Here is a 15,610-nt window from a genome sequence, read left to right on the forward strand (position 1 = left end):
TCCAGTCTGGCTGCCGCTCCATGTCCCAAGGGAGAGACACCCACCGCTGCAAGGGCACCCACAAACCCCTTTTGGGGAGGCTCACAACCCCCCTGACCCCCACCATGCCAAAGACACCTTCCCCACAGCCTCCCCCAAAAACCACCACTCTGGGGGGGGCCCCACCACATCCAACCTTTTTTATTACAAACGAGCAGTACAATTTGGAGAGGGTACCCCCCACCCCCTACCCCGAGGGATACGCCTTGATGACCTTGACATCGTCGAGGGGTCGGTCCTGGGAGTTGGTCTCCACCATGGCTAGGCGCCCCAGCACCCCCATTCCTTGGCATACCCTCCCGAAAATGCTGTGCTTCCCATCCAGCCACTGTGCTGGGCCCAGGGTCAGGAAAAATTGGCTTCCATTGGTGTCTGGCCCTGCATTGGCCATTGCCAGGATCCCGGCACCTGGGGGACACGGGGACATGTCATCTCATGGGTGGGGATATAGGGGACATGCCACCCCACAGCATGATGGGGGACATGTCATCCCGTGGGGGATGTCATCTCATGGCCAAGATCCCGGAATCATGGGAAACATGTCACCCCAAGATTGGGATCCTGGAGGACATCATCCTACGGCTGCGATCCTTGGGACATTTCACTCCATGGCCAGGCTCCTGGGGGACCTGTCACCCGATCGAGGGGTCACAGTGGACATCAGTAACGACTTGCTCCCATTGGTGTCCAGCCCCACACTGGCCATCACCAGGATCCCAGTGCCTGTGGGACATGGGCCAAGGGTCCTGGCACCCTGAGGGACATGCCACGCTATGGTCAGGGTCTTGGGGGACATGCCACTCCAGGGATGGGGTCCTGGGGGACATGGAGGACATGCCACCCCATGGATGGGGTCTCATGGACATGTCATCCCATGGCTGAGGCCCTGGCATCATGGGAAAAATGTCACCCAATGGAGAGGTCTTAGGGGAAGTGAGGAAGAATTGGCTCCTGTTGGTGTCCAGCCCCACACCGGCCATCGCCAGGATCCTGGTGTCTGTAGGACACAGGGACACGTCACCCCAGGAATGGGGAAACAGAGGACAGGGCATCCCATGGCCAAGCTCCTGGGGGTCATGTCACTCCATGGATGGGGTTCTGGGGGACACAGAGGACTGGTCACCATATAGATGAGGTCTTGGGGGACAGGGGAGACATGCCACCTCATGGCCAGGGTCCTGGAGGACATATCCCATGACCAGCCTCCTCGGGACATGTCACCCCATGACTGGAGTCCTGGGACTCATGTCACCCCATGGATGAGGACTCAGGGGACATCCCATCCCATGGGTGTGTTCCCAGGGGTCCTGCCCCCCTATAGGTAGGGTCCTGGGGGTCCCAGGGGTGCCCCTCCAGTGTTCTCCCAGTGCTGGCCCTGCTCACCAGTGAACTTCAGGTCAGGGTGCAGCTCGTCCTCGAACTGTTTCCCATAGATGGAGGCACCACCACGGCCTGCAGGGGGATTCGGGGGTCAGCAGGATCCGCTGGCACCGGGGAGAGTCCCGGGGAGATTTCAGGGGCCTGTGCTCACCGGTACCCGTGGGATCGCCTCCCTGCACCATGAAGTCCTTGATGATGCGATGGAACTTGGTGCCGTTGTAGTACCCGCGGCGGCTCAGCTCAGCAAAGTTCTTGCAGGTACGGGGAGCATGTTGCCAGTACAGTTCCAGCACGAGTGGGCCCATCCTGGGAATGGGAACACAGGGAATAGGAACAGGAAGGGCACCCAGAATGGGAATGGGAAAAGGAAACGGGGTCATCTCAAACTGATACCCACATCCCCAGCTTCAGACCAAAGCCAGGGGCTGTGTTGCCAGTACAGCTCCAGCACCGGCAGGCCCATCCTGGGAATGGGAACAGCACCGGGAATGGGAATTGGAGACAGGGTCATCACACTGTGACTCCCACAACCAGTTTCAGACCAAAGCTAGGGGCTTTGTCTGCCAGTACAGCTCCAGCACAGGTGGGCCCATCCTGGGAATAGGAAAACCGGGAACAGGAATGGCACTGGGAATGGGGAACACAACTGGGAATGGAAACAGGAGATGGGGTCACCCTGCTGTGAAGCCTTCCACCTGTGGGGTCAGTTCTTGCAGCTGACTGACAGGCCCACTGCGACCCCCAGCCCCAGTTTCAGACCCAAGCCAGGAGGCTATGCTGTCAGTACAGCTCCAGCACCAGCAGGCCCCGCTGGGAATGGGAAATGGGAACACGGGGAATGGGAACAGGAACGGGAAGGGTACCAGGAAACACCTCAGCGTGACCCCCCCTCCCCCCCGGCAGGGTCAGTCAGGGACAGGGAGCACAGGGGTGAGAGGGGGTGGGCAATGGGGGCTGCAGGGGCTGGGGGATAATGGGAGCCCCGGAGGACACGGATGGCGCTTGGTACCAGGGGAAACAGCCCGGACCGGCTGCTTCTGTGCGGTACCGGGAGACACCGGGGATAACGGGACACCACGGGGTCACTGGGACCTGCCTCGTACTGAGGGGGGCTGGGGGTTACGGACACCATGGGGGACACCGGAGGGGGACCAGGGGCTCTCTAGTGCCGGGGCGGACACCGGGATTGGTTGATACTGGGGGATAACGGAGCTGTCCCGTTCCGGGATACACTGGAAGCTTCTTAGCATCTGTGGAGTTCACGGTCTGCCCGGCACCGGGAGCTCACGGACACTGAGGACTGCCCCGTACCGGGAGGACCGCGGACTCAGGAACACCGGGGGCTGCCCGGAACCGGGGAGGGAGGGGGCGGACACCGATGTACTCCCGGTGCCGCGGAAGGGGGCGGGACTAGGGGTGTGCGGGGCCTCCCGCGACAGTGCCGGTACCGGGACAAGGCCCCGCCCTTACGTGGTCTCCATGGAAACGGTGGGCGGCTGCCAGGAGTCGGGCGGCACGGCGGCCATGCTGCGGCGGCACCGGCGGCGGAAGGACCCCGCGCTTCCGGGCCACGCCCCTAGCCCGGCGGGCACCAATGGGAGGCGGGGCGCCGGAGAGGGGAGAGCCAATCAGCGAGGCCGAGGGCGAGGGGACGGGCCAGTCAGAGTGGCGGTTTAAAGGGCGCGGACCAATCGGAAGCCGGGGCGGGCGCGCCGCGATTGAGCCGCAAGGGGAGGGGGAATTCGAACGAGGCCACGCCCCCCCCGCTGGGCCACGCCTCCTCGGCGCGCGCGACGAGCGGGAGCCGGGGGCGGTGAGGTGGGGAGGGGAGCGGGGGGCAGCGGCGACAGCGGGACCCCCGGGAAGGGGGGAGGCTGCGGGGAGATCGGGGGGAGAGGCGGCACAGAGCGCGGGGATGAACCGCCCCATGCGGGGGTGGCGTGACGTGGGGTCGGGGTGAGGGGCTGGGACCCCCTGGTGGGGGCTGAGGACCCTCAAGGATGGGGCGGTGAGGCCTGGATCGCCCGTGAGGGCTGGGACCTTCTCAGTGTGGGGCTGGGGTCGCCAAGGGGTTGGGGTGTGGGACTGGGACTCGTCGGTGGGGCTGGAACCCACTTAGTCTGGAGCTGGGACCCCCCCAGTGTGGGACTGGGACTCCTGGCTGGGGGTGTGTGGCTGGGGGGTTCCCCGGGTGTGGGGAAGGGATCCCCCCGTTATGGGGCTGACACCCCCCGCGTAGGGGCTGGGAGGCCTAGGGATGGGGATGGGACCCTCCAGGATCGGGATGCAGGACTGGGACCCCTCAGTGTGGGGCTGGGGTCCCCAAGGGATTGGGGTGAAGGGCTGGGACTCCTAGGTACGGGAATGGGGCCCCCTAGTGTGGGGCTGGAACCCCCTGAGGATCAAAATGTGGGGCTGGAGACCCCCCGGGATCGGGGTGTGGGGCTGGAGCCCCAGGGTGTGGGGCTGTGACCCCCTGAGGATCAAAATGTGGCGCTGGGGACCCCCCGGGATCGGGTGTGGGGCTGCGACCTCCCAGTGTTGGGAGCTCTCAGTGTTGGGCTGGGGCCCCCCCGATAGGGGCTGGGAACCACCGTTGTGGCACTGGGGACTCACAGGGATCAGGGTGCAGGGCTGGGACTCCCCATTGTGGCCCTGAGGACGCAGGCTGGGGGTGCTGGGCTGTGGGTTCCCCGGGCGGGGGTCGCCGATGTTATCCCCGCCTACCGGCGCCGGCGGAGCCGTCCCTGTCCCCGTGCCGGTGGCACCGAGCCCGGCGGCGCCTGGCACCGGCCGCGTCACCCGCGCGCTGCCCGGTGGCACCGGGCCCCCGCGGGGGGTTGGGGATACGGGGGGCGGGTAGGATCAGGGGTGGGGGACCCCGATGGGGTCGGTGGTGACCCCCCAGCTCCCGCAGGTGGCCCCGGTGCCCCGAGGAGATGGCCGAGGACCGAGGTACGGCAGCACCAGCGCTGCGTGTCCCCCGTGTTTCCCCCCCGGGGTGGGGGGGCGGCCGGGGCTCACCCTCAGTGTCCCCCCAGATGTTCGATTTGTCACCGAGGAGAGCTTCGACTTCGGCGTGCTGTCCCCATCTGACAGGTATGGGGGGGTTAGTGGGGACAGGGCACCGTATAGTTGGGGACATGGGGAATAGGATGGGACATGGAGGACAGGGAGAGATGGCACCTCATTGTCAATGTTCTAGGGGACGTGTTACTCCATGGATGGGGTTGTGGGGGATGTGGCAACTCATAGTTGGGGTCCTGGAGGTCACGAGGGACGTGACACCCCAAAAATGAGGTCCTAGGGGACATGTCACCCCATGAACAGGGTCTTGGGGGTTCCAGTGGACATGCCCCCCTCATAGATGCGGTTCTGGGGGTCCCTGGGGACGTGTCACCCCAGGGATGGGATCCTGGATGACTTCCTGGCAGTGGCGTTGGGGGCTGACACAGCAGGGGAAACAGGGCTGACATCACCTTTCCCCCTCCGCCCGCCCCATCCGCAGCCAGGAGGAAGAGGAGGATGAGGAGAGCCCGGGCGGGGGGTGCCGGCACGGGGGCGGCAACGGGCGCTGGAGTCCCCTGCGCGGGGCCCGTCTGGAAGAGATGGTGCGGGAGGCCACACGCCTGGCAGCACAGCTGGAGGGGTGCCACCTGCCCCCTCCCGCCCCCGGAGACCCCCCGGGACCCGGCGCCACGCCCCCCGGCACCCCCCGCAGCCCCCGCCGCCAGACCTTCGTGGTGAAGGACAGCCCGGTGCGGGCGCTCCTGCCCACCGTGGAGTCGCGGGGACCTGCCCCCAGCCCCTGCCCCCCCGCCAAGCCCCGGGGTGCCTCTGCTGCCACCAGTGTCCCCAAGGTAGGTGAGACCCCCGGGGGTAGGGGTCCCAGTCTGGCCGTGTCCCACCCGAGCTGAACACCCAGATTCCCCCACAAACCCATCCTGGATGGGGGGCAGTGCGTGCCTCCCCTGTCTCCAAGGGGCATCGCGACCCCCCCAGCCCTGTGGATGGGGAGCACTCACTGAGTGATGCCCCCATGTCCCCACCCTCTATTTCCAGGTACCCCCCAGCCGTCACTCCACAGCAGCGCCGAAGGGACCCTCTGGGGGCAGGGGGCTCCCTCCCAGCCGTGTGGGCCACCCCCGGCCGTGCCCTCCCCAGGGGCAGGGGGCTGGTGCCCGGGGCAGGTCGGAGCCCCCCCGGGACGGTACAGCAGGTAGTGATGGCCAGGGGACGGGGACACCATGGCCAAGGGGGCTCCTAGACCGTGCCCCAACCCCCCCTCTCTCCCCAGGGCAGCCTAGGGCAAGGGGGGGCACAGTCCCCTGCCCCCTGCCCACCCGCCAGCCCCACGGCAGAGCCACCACCACCCCTGTCCCCTCTGGCTGTTCCCCGGCGCCCACTGCCCTGCCCAGGGTGTCTTCCCGGACTCCAGCAGTGGGTGGGAGGACCCCCACCCCCAGAGGTAAGGATGAAGTGGGGTTGGGGGGGCACAGGGGATGCCCCTTCCCCGTGCCTCAGTTTCCCTACGGCTTCTCTCCCTTTTGCAGGCGCGGGGGTGGCACGGGCATCCCCCCCAACTGCTGCCACGGGGTGCAAACCAGGATCCCCCCCCGCCCGCCTGCGGCCTCCCCGCAAGACGGCGGTGAGCAGCACCCCGAGGTGACACCCCAAACCACCCCACACCCACCCAGAGGCTCTGGGGCCACCCGGACCCCCCCTTCCTGGGAGATCTCACGCAAGATGGGGGTGGGGGGGGGTGCAGGGGAGAGCCCGGCTCCCCCTGGGGACCAGCCAGGGTTGGGGGCAGGGGCAGAGCCAAGGCCACCCCAGGGATGAGCTCAGGCATCCACTGGGTTTTGGAAGGGGGCAGGTGGTGCCAGGGGCCCCCAGGGACCAGCCAAGGCACCTGTTGGGTTTTCAGGGTGGGGGCCAGACCTGGAACCCTCAGGGACCAGCTGAGGTTGGGGTGGCAGAGCCAGGGGTCTCCCCAGGGATGAGCCGAGGCATTTTCATTGGGTTTTGATTTAATTACAAAAGGTCCTGTCAGCAGTAGGAAACCTCCCATGCCCCCCAGCACCCAGGGGACCTTCACTCCCCCAACACCCATCTCTGGGTTCCTCCACCTGAGCCTCACCCCTGGGGGGTCCCAGACATCCCTGCAACCCCTAACTGATCCCCCCTCCACGTGCCCCCCACCTGGGGGAGTTGGCCCCATAATGCAGGGGTTGGCACAATGGGGTGGGTGGCACCTGCGTGGGGGGGTTGGCACCGGGGGGGGGGGAAGGGGGGTTGGCACAATGGGGGAAGTGGGTTATAAATTCATTTTTTTGTATTTTCATGTATTTTCTAAATAAAATCCTCTGCTGGGCAAAGGATCTGGGAGTGATCATGTGGAGGGAACAGGGGCACCCTGTGCCACCCCTGCAAGGTGCCAATCCCTGCAAAGATACAAAGTGCACTGGGGGGGGGGGGGGGTTGTGGCTCCCTGCCCCCTCCTAATGTTTCCCCAATCCTCGTGCCCCCACCGCCCCCCGCTATCCCAGTGCCCTCCCTGTCCTGGTGTCCCTGGCACAGTGCAGGGGGTGCCCGCTGGGTGGGTCCCCATTAGATCGAGGTCTCGTCGCTCCTGGTGGGGAGGGGGATGGACAGACGGGGGAGGGTGGATACAAAGTGGGGGGTGGGGGGGAATAAAAAACAAGACAGACAGATGCGTGATGGGGGAGGTGGGTGCCAGGCTGCCCTCTGTGCCCCCCAGCACCCAGCACCCGCCTGTGGGGAGAGATGGAGGGGGGGGGGGGAGGGTTGGGGGGCAGGAGCCCCCCAGCCCCGTGGGGTTAATGGAGAAAATTAAAAAACAGAAATCTGGGGGGTGGGGGGGAAAGAAGAGTAGGGTTAGTGCTGCCATGCTAGCTCTGCCCTGGGCACCCATAGGTGGTCAGGGGGTACCCAGTGGGCACCCCAGCACCCAATGAGCACCCCAACACCCACTGGGCGCCCCAACGGGCACCCCAACACCCAAAGGGCACCCAATGGTCAACAGGCACCTTTGGATAGTCAATGGGCACCCAACAGGCACTCCAACACCCAAGGGGCACCCAGTGGTCAATGGACATTTCAGTCAATGGACTCATGGACAATTCACATGCACCCAACAGGTGCTGTTAGACCTGGTGGGCACCTAGCACGCACCCAAAGGTCGTCAGGCACCCAGTGGACAGTTAATGGGCACCAAATGGACACATAATGGTCAATGGATGCACAATGGGCATCCAGTGGTCAATGGGCACCCATGGACAGTCAATGGGCATCCAATGGGTGCAGTTAGACCTGATGGGCACCCAGGGAGTTTTCAGTGGGTATCCAATGGGTATTCAATGGGTACCTCAACACTCAGCACCCAGTGGGCATCTAGTGGCCAGTAGGCACCCAACAGCCACCCTTGTACCCCATGAGCATCCAAGAGGAATCCTGGCACCCAATGGTCACCTGTCGGTTACTCTTGCACCCTATGGACACCTGAAAACCACCCTTACACCTGATGGGCACCCAGTGGGCACCCAATGGGCATCCTGGCACCCAATGAGTGCCCAAAGGGACTGCTAAGACCTGATAAGCACCCAACAAGTAGGAACCTTTGCACCTGATGGGCATCCAAAAGGCACCTTTTGGGCACCCTGGCACCCAGTGAACACCCAAAGGGAACTCTGAAACCTGATGAATACCTGACAGGTAATGTTGCACCCAGTAAGTGTCCAATCAGTACTGTGGCACCTGATGGGCAGCCAACAAGCAGTGTTGGACCCAGTGGGCACCCGAGAGAAACCCTGCCACCAAATGAGAGTGCAACAGGAACCTTGGCACCCTGGCACCCAGCCATCCTTGCACCTGATGGGCACCCAAGGGGAACCAAACAAGTGGTGTTAGACTGCTTGTCTACCCAACAGGAACCCTGGCACCCCAAGGGCACCCTCACACCCAATGGGTGCCCAGAGGGAACCCTGGCACCCCAAGAACCCCCAGTGAACACCCCTTGGATGTGGTGGGCACTCACTCAGAGCCAGAGGAGTCCTCGTCAGCGGTGCCCGTCCGGATGCTCATGGCAATGGGGGTGAGGCCGCTGAGCTGCTCCTGGAGGCTCTGCCGAGGCCGGGGGGCCGGGGGGGCCCCTCCGTCGCTGCCCGAGGAGGCGGCCGTGCCAGCGGGAGGCGGCGGGGGCGGCCCAGGGCGCTGGGCACTGCCCCGCTCACTGATGGGGGGCAGGCACTTCTTCTTCAGGATGCCTGCAGGAGCGGCATCACCCATGGGTGGGGGGGCAGATTTGGAGTGCCCCCTCCTGCCATGGCAGCCCGTACCTTTGTGGGGGTGGGGTAGGGGCAGCAGCAGGGGGTCCCTGGGGAGTGCCTCGCCGTTGGGCCGGGGGGGGTCACCCCAGGGGTGTCCCTGGCCCCCTGCCGGCTGCACTCGAAGCCCCTCACTGCCTCCTGGTCCCTCACTCTCGCTTGCTGTCGTCACAAACTCCCCTGGCCAGTATGGGCACCCCGGGGGCACCAGGGGGTCACCTGCGGAGAAGGCAGGAAGCTGGGACAGGCAGAGCCAGGGACCCCACCCCGTCCTGACTGGGTGCCCCCATCAGCGCATAGTCAGGGTGAGGGATGCACCCAAACCCATTGTGTCAGTCCCATCCACACCCCAGAGTGGACAAGGGGCTACCCTTCTTCCCTGGGTGCCCATCACCCTAACCCAAACCTTTTAGGTGTCCCCCATCACCACCCCAGACTGGACAAGGGACCCTCTCCCCCATACCCACTACACCCACTGTGTGTCCCTATCAGCACCCCAGGCTGGACAGGGGATCCTGTGTTCACTGGGTGCCCCCTGCATCAGGACCCAGCCAAGATGAGGGACCCCCCACCAAATCCATTCAGTGTCCCCATCACCACCCCCTACTGGACAAGGGACCCCTATCCACAGCAGGTGCCCCCCATCAGCATCCTGGATAAGGCAAGGGACCTCCCCCAACCCATTGGGTGCCCCCCCATCAGCACCCAGCCAGGTTGAAGATGCCCCATCTCCACTGGCTGCCCACTGGGGGTGTTACCAGGGCTGGGGGGACCCGGGGGGGCTCCAGGCAGGGGGTCCCAGCCGCGGGGGGCCTCATCCTCGCTGTCAGAGGAATGTGTGGAGCCGTAGGAGCCACTTGGGTCATCCAGGGACAGGTCACTGTCCGAGTCCGTGTCGTGCTCTGAGGGGTCACGGGTCAGGGGATGCCCAGGGACACCTCCTGCCCCCTGGGCCGAGGCTGGGCACACTTGCCCTATAGGTGGGGCCATACCCTCGGGCTGGTCCTGGGCGTCAAGAAAGAGCCCCCCAGGCTCGGGCAGTGGCACTGGCCCAGGGCTGCCCACCAGCCCTGAGTCCTCCCTGCAGGGACACATTACTCATCAGCACCTGACCCCCCCCCCCGTGAACACCCATCATCCACTGTCACCCGCTGGCTGACACCAACCCACTGACACAATATCCACTGACACCCCAACACCCACCAATATCCACTGACACCTACCACCCTGATGTCCATCACCCTGCCACCTACCCCTGCCACCTCCTCACCCTACCACCCCCTCAACCCCCCACTCTGCCACCTCACCACTCCATCTGGATGCCACCCTGCCACTGTACTGCCATGCAACCATGCCACTGCCCCACCACCCAGCCATCCCAACACCCCCACACCATGTCACCCCACCACCCACCATCCTGCCATCCCAATACCCCCATGCCATGCCACCCTGCCACCCCACCAACCCACCACTCAACCACCCCAGCACCCTGCCACCCCACCATTCCATCCTCTCATCCCAGTGCCACGCCAGCCCAGGACCCCTACAAAACCCATGCCCCGGCCCCTGCTGTGCCCAGTACCGCCGCACGAAGGGGATGTAGCTGTGGTGGCTCTTGCCCGAGCGTGCAGTGCTGTGCAGGGACCCCGAGGACCCTCCACCTGGGGGGGCATACAGCCGCCCTGCCACGTATGTGCTGTCCCCGCCATAGGCCTGCCAAGGGCACAGGGACGTCATAGCCATGGCAGGAGCTGCCCTTTGCTACCCAGCACCCCCCATGTCCCCCAGCACTCACGGGGGTCAGGGTGGCCTTGGTGGCCAGCGGTGGATGGTGGCAGCGGGCACAGCTCAGGCGGAGGCTCCTCCGCACCTCCTTGCTCAGCACCACGCAGGACAGGAAGATGAGGGGCCCCTGGGCAGAGAGGGGGGCATGTGGGCAGGGGGGACAAGTAGGGGTGTGTACAGCCTGGGAGGACCCCAGCAGCACCCCAGACATGTCAAGGGGTCACCATCCAGACTGGGTGCATCCCACTGGCACTGCAAAGAGAATGAGGGTCCCCCCATACCCACTAGGTGCCCCCCATTGATATCTCAGACAGGATGAGGGACCCCCATATGCATTGGGTGCCCCCCATGGGCACCACAGAGTGGTTGAGGTGCCCCATACACACTGGGTGCCTCCCCTTAGTGCCCTGCATATGGCAAAAGACCCCTCTGTGCCCATTGGGTGCCCCACAAATAGGTGTGGGAGCCTGGAGGTTCCAAGGGTGGGAGGTTCAGGGGGCTCTGGGGTCTCCAGAAGTCCCAGGGGTGGAGGCTTTGGGGTTCTGGAGTCTTTGGTGGTCCCAGGGGTGGTAGCTCTGGAGGTCCCAGGGGTGTGTGTTTTGGGAGTCCCGGGGTGGGGTTTCAGGGGGTCCCCACTGACCTGGAGGCAGTTGGAGGCAGCGAACAGGTAGTGACAGAGCAATGTGTCACTGTTGACTGAGAGCAGGGCCAGAAGCCAGGCCAGGCTGGGCATGGCCAGCAGGACCGCAGCCGTGCGCACCCCAGACCTGGGCAACCCAACAGCAGCCCAGTGTCACCCCAATGACATCTCATGTCACAGCCCTCTGTACTTCTGCCCCCCAGGGTTGCCCCAGCCCCTCACAGCCCCCTCCTGCCCATATGCCCCAACCCTCACCTGACCCACTCTGCGATCCATGGGTGCTCCAGCCCCCCGTGCCCCCCTGATTCCCTGTGGGCCCAGCCTAACCCCAGCCCCCCGTGCCCCTTGCCCCCAATGCCCTTCTGCCTCCCCATGGGTGCTCTGTGTTCCCCTGCCCTCCCCAGATGCCCCAATCTCCCCTGACCCCCTCAGGCCCCCATGGGTGCCTCTGCCCTTGATGCCCCCTGCCCTCCATAGATGCCCCAGACCTCTATATCCCCCTACCCACCATGGGTGTCCTGGTCCTTCCTGTGCCCCCCTGCCCTCCACAGCTACCCCAACCTCCCATTCTCCCATGCCCCCCATTGGCACTCCAGCCCCCTGTACCCCCGTTGTCCATGCCCCTCTACCTCCCCATGGCTGCCCTGTGCCCGTCTGCCCCTATAGATGCCCCAGCCCCCACTGTCCCCTCCTACCCCTCATAGGCACCCCAGTCCCCTCCTGCCCCCCACGGGTGCCCCAGTCCCTCCTGTACCTCCCTGCTCTCTGCAGATTCCCCAAAAGGCCAGGCCCCCATGGGTGCCCTCCTAGCCTCTATGGGTGCTCCAACCCTCCGTGCCCGTCATGGGTGCCCCAACCTCCCATGCCCCCTTGGGCAACCTCATCCCCCCAGTGTCCCCTGCCCCCCGTGGGTGACCCTGCCTGGGTGACTCACGCTGAGCCCTTTTTCTGGAAGCCCTGGGGGGTGGCACAGGTGGCCCTGGCCGCCAGCACCAGGAAGAAGATGCCGACCTGGGGGTGCAGGGGGTGCCGGGAGTGAGCAGGGTGAGTGGGGGTCTCCCGCTCTCCCCGGCGCCCAGCCCCATACGCACAGCGAGGGCGGCAGCGCAGGGCCCAGCCAGGCTCCACACCAGGCTGTCGTGCAGGGCCAGCCAGCAGAAGTCGGGGTTCCCGTAGCCCTCGGGGTCCAGCCCCACCGCCAGCCCTGCAAAGGAGAGGTCAGGGGCGGGGCTATAAGAGGAGGCAGGGGGCTACGGTGGGAGGGCTGGGGCTATGGCAGGACGGGGCACGGAACGGCACGTGGATGGCACAGGGCTGGCGAGAAGGTGCTGCTCTTGGGAGTGTGGCTACGCTGGGTAGAGACGGCGCTGTGCAAATGAGGTGGGTCTAAGCCCTTGGGCATGCGGCAATGTTGGTGAGAGCAGGGATAGGGCACGGGGGGCTTGTCTAAGGGGTTATTACAGGTCTATGCTCTTGGCGTGGGGCTATGCTGATGAGGGCAGGGCTAAGATCCTGGGGAGTGTCTGACTATGATTGATGGAGAAGAGCTATGGCCCTGGGGTCATGTTGAAGAGGCTGGGAAAGATGCTCTTGGGGTGGAGATATGATGGATGAGGGTGGGGAACCCTAAACTCCTGGGGTGGGGATAAAATGTTGGGCCAGGGTCATACTCTTTGGGATAGGGCTATGACCCTGGGCGTGTGTCTGAAAATTTGGGGGCAGAGCTATGATGGATGAGGGTAGGATTATTGATCCAGGGGCCTGTCTAAAATCTTGGGGACAGGGTCTGATGATGAGGACAGGGCTGTGACTCTGGGTGTGTCTAAAACCATCAGGGTGGAGCTAAACTCTTGGGGTGGGGCTGTTTTGGATTGGGCATGGCTATCCTGTTGGAGGCAGGGTTATATCCAGGGGTGTGGCTATGTTGGTAAAGATGCATTGGGGGGGGCGGGAGGGCTGTATTCTGGGGGTGGAGTTACACATGGAAATAAGACCCCACCATGCATCAAATTGACTGGGGGAGAGGGATTCAGGGCTGTGTAGCCACCAGAATGTGTTGACCCAGGTGGAGGTGTGCTCCACCCAGCTGGCGGTCCAGGGGGTGGGGGCAGAATGAGGGCAGGGTTCCACAGCAGGGCTCACCAGTGATGAAGGCAGGCAGTCCCCAGCCCAGCACGTGGTAGAAGCGCATGGGCCCTCGGTCGACATGACGGGGTTCGCTGCGGCGCCGGTACAGGTGCAGCGCCTCCAGCAGCGCCCAGCCCACCGCGCTCAGGTACAGGAACTGCAGCAGGATGGCCACCACCGTGCACGCCAGCTGCACCCGCCCCGTCACTGCCAGCCCACGGCCCCATGCCCTGGCCATGCTCACAGCCCCGCCCATCCAACCACATGCGCAACCCCCTGAGTTCCACCTCCTTTGAGAGATTATTCCCCTGTTGAAGTCACACCCCTCTAAAAGGTCCCACTCCTTTTATAGGCCTCACCCCTTGAGTGCCCCACCCCCTCGAGAGCCAACCACTTTGATAACATCCACCCCTTTGGGAGCCTCACCCCTTTTATCAGCCCCACCCCTTTATACAGACTCCACCCCTTGCGATCACCACCCCTTTGACAGACCCCACCCCATTATAGCCCCCCCGTCGATTCGATCCCGCCCCTTAGGCCCAGCCCACCATGGCCCTGCCCACTCCTTACCCCACCCATTTCAGCCCCACCAACCCAGACCATTCAAAGGCAGCAGATCCCCTAACCAGCCCTTCCCAGTGATCACCACTCCTTCCCTCCTTTCCCAGCCCCCTTTCCCCACACACCGGAATATCGGCCTGGTTGATGCCAAGCAGGAAGACGAGCTGTGCAAGGAGCAGCGCAGCTGCACCGTGCCGGCGAATGCTGTGGCGATTGGAGCGCAGCTGCCTCAGGGTCCCCAGGGCCAGGACCACCAGCGCCAGCCCCGCCAGGCCCACGCCCAGTGAGCCGTAGGTGAGCGCTGCCAGCGGCAGCACCTCCCCGTTCTGCAGCACCAGGATCGGCATGTGTCAGGCATGTGCTCAGTGGGCACGTCCCCCCCAGAACCTCCCATCAACAGAGACATGGCCCCCCTTACAAAGCAATCAGTCCCTGGGCCTGGGAAGTCCCGGCCCCAAGGCACAGCCCAATGGGAAGTGCTGCTCACATTATTCAGCCCCGCCACCCTTTGAAAGTCACAGCACTTCAACCATGACCCTCAAAACTCCACCCGTGTTGTGTAGCTCTACCCCTTTAAACCTCTCCGATACCACTCAACCCCAGCCCTCAAAGCCCCACCCACATCCCTCAGCCCCTTTCAACCCCACCTACTGCACTCGACCCTGCCCCTGAAGCCACACCCACAGCGCTGACCACACCTCTCGTGACCCCACCCACAAAATTCAACCCCGCCCCAGGAAACCCTGCCCACATCACTCAGCCACACCCCGTGAAAACACGCCTGCACCACCTCCTGTAACCCCACCCACATCAGCTCTGCCCCTTGGAGACCGACAGGCCCAGCCTGCTCAGCTCCACCCACTGGAATCCCACTCATCCTGACTGGGATGAGCCCCGCCCATCCCACTTAGCTCTGTCCCAAGGGAGCCCCACCCACTGGATTTAGGCATGTCCCTTGGATTTAGCCCCACCCCACTTAAGTCCCACCCACTTTTCTCAGTCCCACCTCTATGAGCACGCACACCTCCACCCTGACTCTGCCCCACTAGCCCCCTCCCATTCTGCCAAGCCCCTCCTATCCCTGTCCCTCCCCTTTTGTTAAACGCCACGCCCCCGTGCCTGGCACCGCCTCACACCCTGTGCCCCTTGTCTGCGTGTGTCTCCATCCACTGTCATGTCCCCACCAGGGCCCTGACCCTGAGTCATTCCGTGCCCCAGGGTCGCTGTGTGTCCCTCCACGTCCCCTGTGTCCCATCTGTCTCCCTGTGTCCCCATGCACCCCTCCGTGTCCCGCTATGTCCCCACCTCTCGGCGGGAGATGTCCATGAGGACGGCAAAGCTGGTCAGATGGTGGCACTGGCAGCTGACGTGGCTCCGGTTGCGGAAGGTGACTTCGCAGCCTCGTGCTGACCAGCCCCCTGCACCGCCCGCCCTGCACAGCGCCACAGGGTGACACAGGCCGGGACACCCGCCAGGACACCCACCGGGGACATCCACCCTCACCCAGGGACACGCACCCGACCCAGGACACCCATCCAAGGGGTCACGCACCTGAACACCCACCAGGGACACACGCACCAGGGACACCCACTTGGGGTCACCCTCCCACAGGGACACGCACTCACCAGGTACATCCACAGATAACACCCACCCACCCACTGGGACATCTTTCCACCCAGCAGAGACACCCGCTGCCACCTGGGGACACTCACCCACCAGGGACACTCACCCA

General features: G+C 64.5%; 3 protein-coding genes across 8 annotated transcripts in view; 1 reads left to right on the plus strand and 2 right to left on the minus strand.

Annotated features, from left to right (window-relative positions):
• Positions 1 to 164: 164 nt before the first annotated feature.
• On the minus strand, positions 165 to 2,985 carry PPIL1 (peptidylprolyl isomerase like 1). Of its 2 annotated transcripts, XM_048328444.1 has the most exons (4): positions 2,890 to 2,985; positions 1,571 to 1,725; positions 1,423 to 1,491; positions 165 to 447 (listed from the first exon to the last, which is right to left on the minus strand). In XM_048328444.1, exons 1-4 carry the CDS (start codon positions 2,943 to 2,945, stop codon positions 227 to 229), a joined length of 501 nt encoding a protein of 166 aa, XP_048184401.1. In that variant the 5' UTR covers positions 2,946 to 2,985; the 3' UTR covers positions 165 to 226. The 2 variants fall into 2 exon arrangements, with proteins under 2 accessions (XP_048184401.1, XP_048184402.1); XM_048328445.1 differs by lacking the exon at positions 1,423 to 1,491.
• A 179-nt stretch (positions 2,986 to 3,164) lies between these two features.
• Positions 3,165 to 6,370, plus strand: PSRC1 (proline and serine rich coiled-coil 1). Of its 2 annotated transcripts, none has more exons than XM_048327923.1 (7): positions 3,165 to 3,237; positions 4,337 to 4,374; positions 4,461 to 4,518; positions 4,928 to 5,279; positions 5,482 to 5,638; positions 5,717 to 5,887; positions 5,973 to 6,370. In XM_048327923.1, exons 2-7 carry the CDS (start codon positions 4,359 to 4,361, stop codon positions 6,086 to 6,088), a joined length of 870 nt encoding a protein of 289 aa, XP_048183880.1. In that variant the 5' UTR covers positions 3,165 to 3,237; positions 4,337 to 4,358; the 3' UTR covers positions 6,089 to 6,370. The 2 variants fall into 2 exon arrangements, with proteins under 2 accessions (XP_048183880.1, XP_048183881.1); XM_048327924.1 differs by having other exon boundaries at positions 3,190 to 3,232.
• A 61-nt stretch (positions 6,371 to 6,431) lies between these two features.
• Positions 6,432 to 15,610, minus strand: part of CELSR2 (cadherin EGF LAG seven-pass G-type receptor 2) — a 30,997-nt gene continuing 21,818 nt past the window's right edge. For 2 of the 4 annotated variants that reach the window (XM_048327921.1, XM_048327918.1), the window contains exons 23-35: positions 15,184 to 15,310; positions 14,004 to 14,204; positions 13,333 to 13,507; positions 12,282 to 12,394; positions 12,125 to 12,201; positions 11,191 to 11,317; positions 10,561 to 10,677; positions 10,348 to 10,478; positions 9,758 to 9,846; positions 9,524 to 9,667; positions 8,778 to 8,984; positions 8,477 to 8,705; positions 7,249 to 7,287 (exon numbers count right to left, since the gene is read on the minus strand). In XM_048327921.1, coding sequence (XP_048183878.1) covers positions 7,260 to 7,287; positions 8,477 to 8,705; positions 8,778 to 8,984; positions 9,524 to 9,667; positions 9,758 to 9,846; positions 10,348 to 10,478; positions 10,561 to 10,677; positions 11,191 to 11,317; positions 12,125 to 12,201; positions 12,282 to 12,394; positions 13,333 to 13,507; positions 14,004 to 14,204; positions 15,184 to 15,310 — 1,765 coding nt within the window. In that variant the 3' untranslated portion in view covers positions 7,249 to 7,259. Of the gene's footprint in view, positions 7,052 to 7,248; positions 7,288 to 8,476; positions 8,706 to 8,777; positions 8,985 to 9,523; positions 9,668 to 9,757; positions 9,847 to 10,347; positions 10,479 to 10,560; positions 10,678 to 11,190; positions 11,318 to 12,124; positions 12,202 to 12,281; positions 12,395 to 13,332; positions 13,508 to 14,003; positions 14,205 to 15,183; positions 15,311 to 15,610 lie in introns of those variants that run through there. The other 2 variants (XM_048327919.1, XM_048327922.1) reach the window with 2 other exon arrangements.

The sequence above is a fragment of the Corvus hawaiiensis genome, chromosome 24 (assembly GCF_020740725.1).
Source record: "Corvus hawaiiensis isolate bCorHaw1 chromosome 24, bCorHaw1.pri.cur, whole genome shotgun sequence".
In the NCBI taxonomy this organism is placed as follows: Eukaryota; Metazoa; Chordata; class Aves; order Passeriformes; family Corvidae; genus Corvus; species Corvus hawaiiensis.